Below are 10,000 nucleotides of genomic sequence, written 5' to 3'. Positions count from 1 at the left end.
CCTCATCGGTTTTGAGAGCTGGAAATACATGTGTTTGCTAAATATCGGTTGTTGTGCATGTTGCGTTCGCGACTCGGGGAAGTGAAAGCAGTTCTGTAAAGACATTGCAAGTTTTCATGGCGATCATCTGCGCCGCGCCGCGCAGCTGTAGCTGATTGTGAAAGCCGATTGGAAATACATAAGTTTAGAGCGAACGTTTCAACTATGTTTGCCATGGTAGACAAAAACACTCAAATAAAACAATAGCCTAACAAATAACTGCATGCGTAATGGACACGGCTCTATATCCTAAATAATTTTCGAGGTTCGCCATTTGGTAATATGACCTATCCTTACTGACAATATTTGGATTGGACAATTTAGATTGAGCAAAACTAAAGTTGCACGAAGGCAAAATACAGTCCTAAAAGCCTATTCTATATAGCCTGGCCAATATTGTAGATGTGCAAAAGCAGCATTTGCGTGCGTGCTTGCCGGTGAGGTGTAGCCTACAAAAATGAGCATAACATCTGATTATTAAAGTATGGCTATAGGATATAGGCTAGAGAAGAGTTGGTTTAAAATTCAAGTGTAGTAAAAAAGTTTGTGCACATCCCCGGTCAAGGTGCAGAACAAGAGTAGGCTAAATCATAAAAAATGGAAAAAGGTTCGCACACTTGAAATCCTTCTTTTTTGATTTTATTTTATTTTCTTTATCACAAAGGAATGACGTTTCGACCGTGTGGTCTTCTTCAGATTAAAATTCAAGTACGTGCGCTATTTAACCCCTCGAGACCGACTGCAGTCTGCTGACACAGCCAGACGACTCTCCCAACCCATTCATTCGTTTTGGCCGATATAACCCATTCATTCGTTTTGTGCGTATATAGATTCCTGCATGCTGCATTACCGTGACCCTTAGCCTACCTTGTGGATGATTTTTTCTCATTGGAATACAGCAGGACAGAATGCCTTTTATCTAACAAACGCAAAAGCTGAGATTGTTGGAAGGACTAGGCTACTCAACAAACTTGTTTTTCGTTTCTGGGAGATCTCGTTATCGTTTTGGATTGTCGGATTTTTATACTTATAGGTTGGACTTATGGACAATGAACTTTGAGGGGTGGTTGTTAGTGCTTTACAAAGCTTTGTGTTAATAAGTGTCGGTCCTCCTATCCTTCAGCTCACTGCGCGATGCAGTTGCGCATAGTGGCCAGCCACGAAGTCATTAACTGTTTACGACACAATACATGATATTTGTGTTTTTCGTTTCTTAGATTTAATGCATGTTTGACATGTAAACAGGCCTTCAGTCCGTTAACTTAAGGCCTTCTTTTGCATGGGGTTGCTCGCATCCGCCCGTAACCTAGACTATTATGTGCGTAGTGGCTGCATACTCTTGATTATAATAAGAGGCAAATTGTTACAGGACAACTTAAACTGACTTCCCCAATGCTTCCCCGCAGCACATTACATTTTAATATAGGCTAATATAGGATGAACAAAGTCTATGGACTTGCTATATTAAATCCAGTAGCCTAATAATTCTATGCGCCACGTCTTTTCACGATTTCGCAAGTGATGTAGTAGGCTACGTTTAAACATCGACAAACGTCTGTGAGACTACCCATTTCATGAAGAGCAATTGTCTTGTGCGATCATTCCCCCTCCCCCACACTTGTCTAACCAGTTCACTAGACATTATAGCCTACCTATATGAGGCATTGAGGACGATTGCCTCCCTTCCCCCTCTCTCTCGACAGACACTTCCTGACACTAGGGCTCGGGATCAAGACATCAAAACTTCGCGGGCACAGCCACATTGGCAGCTTCACTCCTTAGTTTACTATGGATTACTATGGATTTACCCCCGCCTTTTAGTGTGTTCCTGTTACTTAGTTTTTGCCTTCTTGGTAGTATGTTGCTGTGTAGTGGGGTGTAACAGTGCAACCCACGATCGCAAGAGGAAAAGAATAAATCGCTACTATATTTCTGCTTCTTGTCTTGTGCATCTGAATGAATGGATATTACGTTCAGTGCTATACCAATGGCGGCGATATTCCTAGAATGCAAGGCGTGTGCCCGAGCCCTATTATGTAAATGTAAAAAATTTGTGTGTGTGTGTGTGTGTGTTGCGCTTTTTAATAAAATAATGCCTCTTGTCTTAAAGGGTTCCGGAGGTTCGTAGAGTAAGTTTTGAACCCCGATCGCTGACGTATGATTAAGATGCCTCAACCATTTACGCCACAGTTCGAGTGTCAATCTCTTCGCCAAGAAATATAAAGGATTCAGTCAGTCGAGTTCATTTATTCGCGGCATGCACTTGAAACGCCGATCAAAAGTTCTGACATGTTAAACTGACGTTAGTCATTAATTCACCACATGATAAAATGCTGTTATATTGACGCACAGTAGCCCACGGTAGTCTATGTCTATCTCTGAATCAACATGAACATGCATAACGAGATCCATATATTCTAAGTTGCTAGAAACTTCTTTTGCGGAGCTAGGCCTACTAGTCGATCACCCTCACTGCCCTATCGCATATCTGACCATTCATTGTTACAATGTTACAAAATGCGCGATCTTCTCCATGCATGTAGCCTATGGTTATAAGTAAAGTGACATGATAAGCATGTAGGCCTATTAAAGATATTTCTGTTAAATACATTTTATTTTCAGTTGTCAAAAGTGGTGGGGACAAAATCTGTGATAAAGTGCTGGGTAAGCTACCCAGCGTCGCCGGTTAAAATGAACATGCCTCCGTTTTAAAATAGCCTATAGGCCTACACATTTCTAAGTATTCCTAGCATAAATGTAGCCTAAATGTCCATCTTGTCCATCTCTTTCGTCTTCGCTTTGACAATAATAGCCTATTCACGGAAATGCGGTCTTGTAACCGTAATGAATTAATGAATTAATCTAAGGTTGCCTATCGAGTCTTTCAGGTTGAATTGAAGGCTTCTAAAACCATTTTCATTAATTTCAACAATGGTTTATTGAAACGTCGTTTGACTATAATTTCGCCAGTCATCACCTTCATTTTAATGATTAAATGAGACGGATTAAATGAGACGGATATGCGGAGCATTTCTCTCCCTCTCCATTGACCAAAACGTTACTCTGGCATCTCTGCTGGACTGACTGAGTTATAGGCTACGTCGAGTGAGAGAGCCAGCTGTGAGGTACGCTGTAAAACATTCGAAAACTCTGAAACTGCAATCTGACATGCCGAGCGTGATGTCTCTTTTCTCTGCTTGTCACCAGCGCGGTGTCTTCGGGTTTTTCCGTGTTTTCCGGTATGAGCCGAACCTTCATTTTATTAGGGCGGTCTTATGTTGCCCCCTTGCGGTTGCACTTTTAATTAAAGTCCCGATGCTTCGGGAGTCCCGATGTGCGGGAAAGAAAGGAGCATTCTCAACCCGTAGGCTACCATCTGTATGTTGTGTTTGCACATTTTGAGTGTGTGTGTGTGTGTGTGTGTGTGTGTGTGTGTGTTCGCACAGGGACGTTGTGTTTGCGATTATCGTGTGTGTGTGTGTGTGTGTGTGTGTGGTATCTCAACGAAGTGCAGTATGGCTTGTTAAAGCTAATGCGTTTTTAGGAAAGTAATTGTTATGTACCACAGAAATGCCCGTAGCTGTGCTGTCGTGTCGCCTGTCCAACTCCTCATGTATTACTCCAGGTACAGTGTCACGGCTGAATGGACGAAGGCATTGTCCCTGTTCCTGAAATGAACCACTTGCTTTTTTGGACGTGGGGGATAATTATGCACAACTCGTACCTTGGTCAACCCACAAGCCAACTACCAAATTAAGGAGTGTTCAGCTGTCACAATGATTGAGCACAGCACAGTTTGGGATTAATACCTTCAGCCCGTTTCTTTCTCTCTCTTGCTCTCTCTATTTCTCTCTCTCTCTCCCTCTCCACACTCTCTCGCACTCTTTCAAACAACATATTTCTTCTTGTCTATCTTTTCCGTCCTACCGCTTCACCACGTCTTAATCTATCTGTCATTTCCTGCTGAATTTCATTCTTGGGTCTTCTTTCTTTCCGACCTTTCTCTGTGTGCTTCGTGTTCTTTATACAGACATTCTGGGTAGAGAGAGTTTCTTTTCTCTCTCCCTCTCTCTCTCTTTTTTCTCTCTACTCTTCCCTCTATTGCTGTCTCTCTCTGTCTTACTCCTTCCATCCCTTTCTCCCTGTCTAACTCCTTCCATCGCGCTCTCCCTGTCTCTCTCTTTTTTGTCCCTACTCTTCCCTCTATCGCTGTTTGTCTCTCTCTCTCCCTCTCTCTCTCTCTCTCCATCTTACTCTTTCCATCCCTCTCTGTCTTACTCCTTCCATCCCTCTCTCCCTGTCTCTCTTGCCGAGCGAGAGCTAGGTTGGGGTAGGCTGGGTTGGGTTGGGTTGGGTTGGGGGGGGTAGGGGCGGTGAAGGGATTAGCCAGTGCCTGAGTGCCCAGAATAATGATTACTGCGTTCGTTGCTCCAGCACATTTTTGCACACTGCCGCAGATAAGAGCAGGGTGCGACTTCTCCGCTCTTCCTGTGGCTTTTTGTGCCGACGACAGGAGCGTTACGACGGAAAACACCGATCAAACCAGCTTAGCAAGCACACCTAACACACACACACACACACACACACACACAGAGAGACACACAGAATGAGGGAACCGAAACGAGAAGGAGAAAGATTACACAGAATGAGGGGCAGGGTAGCAAGCAGCAGAAAAAGGAATCAGGAGGAAGGGATAGGGGAGCAGATGAGGGGAGAGAGAGGGGAGAATGGAGAGAAACAGTGACAGAGTGGAGAGGGATGGCAGCGAATGAGCGAGGGAGACAACGCAAAGCTGCTAAAGAGAGGAGAAGGGAGCAAGACCTCCCTTTCAGCACATCCATTCTCTATTTTCTCCATCGCATCAATCATTCTTCTCTCTCTCTCTCTCTTTCTCTCTCTCTCTCGGATGATTCCCTTCAGGCCACATAAGTTTGACCTGAATTGGATTCTAGAACTCGACGGAACAGACAGACCAGACAGACCAGCGGTATCCAGTAACAACCGCACTCTCCACCACCTGAGGGGAGATCCGCCACTGACTGTTCCAGCAGCATTCTCACCACTCCTGGTACTATTGTAGCCAACCCAAAGCATCGAAAGTCGGGCAACAACAACAGCAACAACAACAACAACAACAACAAGAACAACAACAACAACACCGCATAAACACATACTGTAAATAAATAATAAAACAGAGGGATTTTTGAGGTCATCGGTCACTTGACGGGAGCCAGCGTTTGCAGCCAAAGGGAAAGTTTGATGCTTTTCTTTTTCTCCCTTCTTGTGCCCATGCAGCATGAATAAAACATGGCAGGCGGTAATGAGGAGAAAGGCTGTCTGGCATTTTCGCTCATGAGACGCAGCGTCGACTCGCGAGCAGCCTCTCTCTCTCCTGCGGGCACGGTGCGGGCACAATAGGCGGAATGCCAATGAGCCAATCAGAAGGGGCCTAAAGATTTCATCCTCCGCACCAAACAAACACACGACCTGACAGAAGAGCCATATTGAGAGGGTCATTAACAGTTCCGCCATGCAAAAGAGCGACGTTCTTGAAAAAAAAAAAAAATGAATGGATAGAGTCAGTGTAGGCAGCCCTCTGGCCTATGACACTACATAAACACTCTCAGTAGCATGAAACATATCAGGGGCTTTGATTCTGAGTACTGGAGAGTCCTTTAGAAGGATGAAACGACCCCCTCTAGTTCCACATAGCTGTTGAAAGGGCAAAAGTTTCTTAAAGCACCTTCTGCCCTTTAAAAAGCGCCTCTTCACCTCCCCCCCCCTTCAATCGCTCGCCTCTGGGCACAGAGAAGAGTAAACAGATCATCAATCCAACCCCCAAAGCACCACATCAGAGGGGCTCTCAAGTTCAGCAGGTCCTGCCAGCTGGGAAGTTTGTTCAACCACATCTCCTGAACCCAGGGCAGGCTGCCAGGTGATGCCAGGTAGCGTTATCAATCAAGCCTGGTCCAATTAAGCTACAGTTACAAGGTACACTTTACTTTGCACCTACCTCCACCGTCTTACTTCCTTACCTACTTTTTCATTTGGCTGACACACTAAGCCAGAGGTGGACATCCCGGGTTTTCAGAAAGTAAAAGTCTTGCCAAGTATTTGTTCCAACCATTTTGTAAACCAGCTCATCCTAATTAGCAGCCAGATAGGTCAGCTAATTAGTGATATCACCAGTCTTATGTGCACACTGAACAGGGAGACAGAATATATGGCTTTCTAGATACTTTTACTTCCTGGAACCGGGATTACCGCCTCTGCTTTCATCCAAAAAGACTTCCATACAGAATTTATTACAAGGGCCTATTTCCTCAGGGCAGGGGCGGGGTTTGGGAGGGAGTGGGGTACTATATATTATCGGGGGGGGGGGGGGGGGGAATTATTGTCTGTCATAGGGTCCATTTTTTCTAGCAGCACCCCTGCTTCAGAGCAATGCAGGGTTAAGTGACTTGCTGAAGGGCATAGCGGTGGCAGCTGGGAATTGATCCTCACAACTCCTCTGGTTATTGCATGTTATATTAAGCCTACCTTACACTGACAAGATTTGGGAGAGATTCTTGACAGATTGTAGTCTTTTGAGTAAAGCTTGAATGAGGGGCATTAGTTAAAAGACTACAATCTTTCAAGAATCTCTCTCTGTCAGTGTAAGGTAGGCTTAATGGCCCATTCCTTTAGTGTCGTCAGTCACATAAGACAACCGAGACCTTGACAACCGTACACTTTGATCGCTTCACTGTTCACAACTCGTCCCTTGATCAGGAGACTGTCAGATTTTAATGTGCACAGTAAAGTACCGCAGCTGATAAAAACACAAACTGATTTACATGTTGTTTAGCTTCTCCGTGTTTTCATAAACGTGCAGCTTCAACAAAGCCAATGAAGTCAGATGGAGTCCCAGCTACTGGTCACTTCCAGCTTTCCCAGTCGGGAAAGCCTCTGACTGGCTGGCATTTGCAGGCATAACAGCTCTGCTGTGGATGAGAAGATCCAAAAATGTAGCAACTTAAACACGGATCAAGATATTATGACCGAGCATAAGCAGACATAGATAAAGGTTGTGCTTGAGGGTAATGGTTTTTATACTGTGGCATTTTGTTGAAGAAAAGTGATGGTGTCTATTGAAAAACACACAGATTTTACTCCCCGCACAAAGAGGTTGACCCTGAAAAAGATATTCACAACTGAAAATGTTTCTGGAAGCAAAGTGGCCCTATGTAGAGGCATCTCATCCCCAAACACATACACAAACACACACACACACACACACACACACACACACACCCCTGGTTGAGTGTGCAGTAGTTGCTGCACCTGCCCGTGCGTGCTCTCACGCTGAGCAGCGTGTGGGGCTCCCAGCTGACCGGCCGACCGACCGCAGAGTGGCAGTGTGCGAGGCTTTTAACATCGCCATCACGTGTGCAGCCCGCTGCTGCATTTAAATAGGAGCCATGACTCACCTTTCTGCACACTGAGGGAGAGAGAGAGGAAGAGAGGAAGAACGAGAGAGAGAGACAGAGAGAGAGAGAGAGGGAAAGAGGGAGAGAGAAATTGATGGCGGTGTGTGGAGCTCACACACTAGGAGGTAGAAAACGGTGTCATGCTCACAGGTGGATGTGTTGGCAGGGAGGGCGTTTGGGAAATGGCGCCCCAGTTGGGAGCGCTGGCCTTACGGAGCAGGAATGCTGGTCTGTGTGCAAAAAACGCGTCAAGCAATCTGGTGTACATCCTGCTGGGTCAGTTATGGATGCCTGGCATGTCTGCGCTCTATGTTGGGATGTACCCATTGAGAGTAAGGAGGCGGGTGGGTCTGGGGCGCCAGACACCACTATTGGGCCTTCTGGAGGTGTCTGTCGAGCGCCTAATTCAATTCAAACACAGATGAAGCCTGCTTGATAATCCATAACCCTATAACAACCCAAGCATATGTTACCTCCTGACCGTCGACCGCGCTCCTCCAACGAACGACACCTGGCTCTGCTGCCCGTTCGCTCGAGGCACTCCAGTTCTTTTTCATCCGTTGCTCTCCATTGATGGACCAAGCTCAGTTCCTACCAGAGCAGGGGCGCCCCCACTCTCTTTTCTCTCTCTTCAATCAAACTCCTGAATACCCAGCTCTTCAGAGCTATTCTCCCTACCAACTACTCACTACTGGACATACTCAATCTAGCACTTACCACTTGACTATCCATTTTCTAGAGCAGTCACTCGATTCTAGTTGCGTTCATTGCTACACTAGCATGTCCTTGTAGCAGTGCACCTTGATTATTTTCCTATTTTTGAAAGTCGTTTTTGGATAAAAGGACTAAATGGAGCTAAACGACGAAACGTAAAGTGTAACCTCAGTGAAATGCTCTCGAAGGCTGCTCTGTTGGTGATATTTTCTGTGTACAGAGGCGGTGATTTTCGTTCCGACTTTGTAAATGCTTGGTTCTCTGATTGGTGGCTGTGGGAAATCCCTAACCTCTAACACTTGCGTGTTTGTGTGCCAATCTGTGCCCGATCCAAGCATGTGGGTGTTTTTGTATGGTGGCTACGTCCAACAGAAATTGCATAAGTACTGTATGTAGAAGAGTCCCACTGGTTGTTTACCACCATAGAGTGCATTTATCCCGGGACAAAACTACTGCATGTTGTGAGTGCATTTAAGGGCACTGTTGAAATAGGAAATGCAGCAGAGTGTGTTTGTCTGAGAGAGACAGAGACAGAGACAGCAGAGGACTTCAGAGTATGTATGCACATGCATGTGCGTGTGTGTGTGTGTACGTGCATGTGCATTTGTGCATGTGTGTGTACGTGCATGTGCATTTGTGTATGTGTGTGTGTGTGTCTGTGTCTGTGTGTGTATGTGTGTGTGTGTGTGTGTGCGTGTGCATTTGTGTGTGTGTGTGAGTGTGTGCGTTCTATGAGACCTCAGTTCTTACCTTGCCCACATACTGCGGGTCCGGCCCAAAGTGTTCCTCCAGGACGAAGAACTGGTTCCAGATCCAGCCGCGTTTGGGCCGGTGATGTACCTCCGTGTCGTTGCCGTCCCGGCTCTGGTTCTGCTGCTGGTGGGGGTTCTGGTGCGACCCGCCTCCGTGCCCGCCTCCATGCCCGCCTCCACCACTGTGCCCTCTGCTGTGCGGCAGCGAGTGGTTTCGGCCGGGCAGTCGGGTAACCAGGTGGTGGCCGCTGCCACAGCAGCGCTCCAGCATGCAGAGGCACAGCAGAACCGGGCACAGGCAGGCCGAGGGCACCCACACCCTCATGGTGCCAGGCGCTCCCAGGTGGCACGCCCACCCGATCCCAGTATTCCCGGTTCGGATTATTCGGATTGGAAAAAAAGAAAAGCGCAAAAGGATATTCCCAGCGTACGGCGAGGTATTAAATCCTAAATGGCGGTGAAGGTTTTTTCCTCCTCTTCCTTCTTCTGTCTTCTTCTCCACCTCCTCTTTCTCTCCCTGACGCTGCCTCCTCCTCCTCCTCCTCCTCCTCCTCCTCCTCCTCCTCCTCTACGCCTCTCGGGCTTATCCCCCCCTGCTGGTCGGGGCGACGGCTAGATCCAGAACAGGAAAGGGACGCGGGTCCGCAGAGCCTGGCTGAAGCCCATGGTGTCAGACGCTTATCTCCATGGAAACAGACGGAACTCCACTCACATCATGGAGGCCCCCGGAGGTGTCGGGCCCCAAGGCGGCGATGCTCTCCTCTCCTCTCCTCTCCGCTCCTCTCGTTTCCGCTCCTGTCCTCTCCTCCCGTGGTCAGGCTCAGCACTGAGATGGGGTAATCGGGGCAGCCATCTTAAGGTTCCTGTGGAGACAAGGCCAGAAAGAAGGGGAGAAGATGACTCAATGAATCAGCAAAAAAAAAAAAAAAAATCAATAAATCAGCAAAAAATTGCTTAATGAGTCAGCAAAAAACATTCCATGACTCAGCAAAAATCATACTTAAGGTGATATATGGTGCTATTAGG

At 46.8% G+C, this 10,000-nt stretch overlaps 1 protein-coding gene across 1 annotated transcript in view; it reads right to left on the bottom strand.

Moving 5' to 3' along the window:
- LOC134065879 (cadherin-18-like) overlaps positions 1-9,468 on the bottom strand; it is a 117,854-nt gene extending 108,386 nt beyond the window's left edge. The window contains exon 1 of the mRNA XM_062520978.1: positions 8,973-9,468. Within this exon, the coding sequence (XP_062376962.1) occupies positions 8,973-9,299 (327 nt within the window). The 5' untranslated portion in view covers positions 9,300-9,468. The remainder of the gene's footprint in view (positions 1-8,972) is intronic.
- Between the last annotated feature and the right edge of the window lie 532 nt (positions 9,469-10,000).

This window comes from Sardina pilchardus, chromosome 19 (assembly GCF_963854185.1).
Source record: "Sardina pilchardus chromosome 19, fSarPil1.1, whole genome shotgun sequence".
Taxonomy (NCBI): Eukaryota; Metazoa; Chordata; class Actinopteri; order Clupeiformes; family Clupeidae; genus Sardina; species Sardina pilchardus.
Note: the sequence above shows the minus strand (reverse complement) of the source record. Positions and strands in the feature narration are given on the sequence as shown.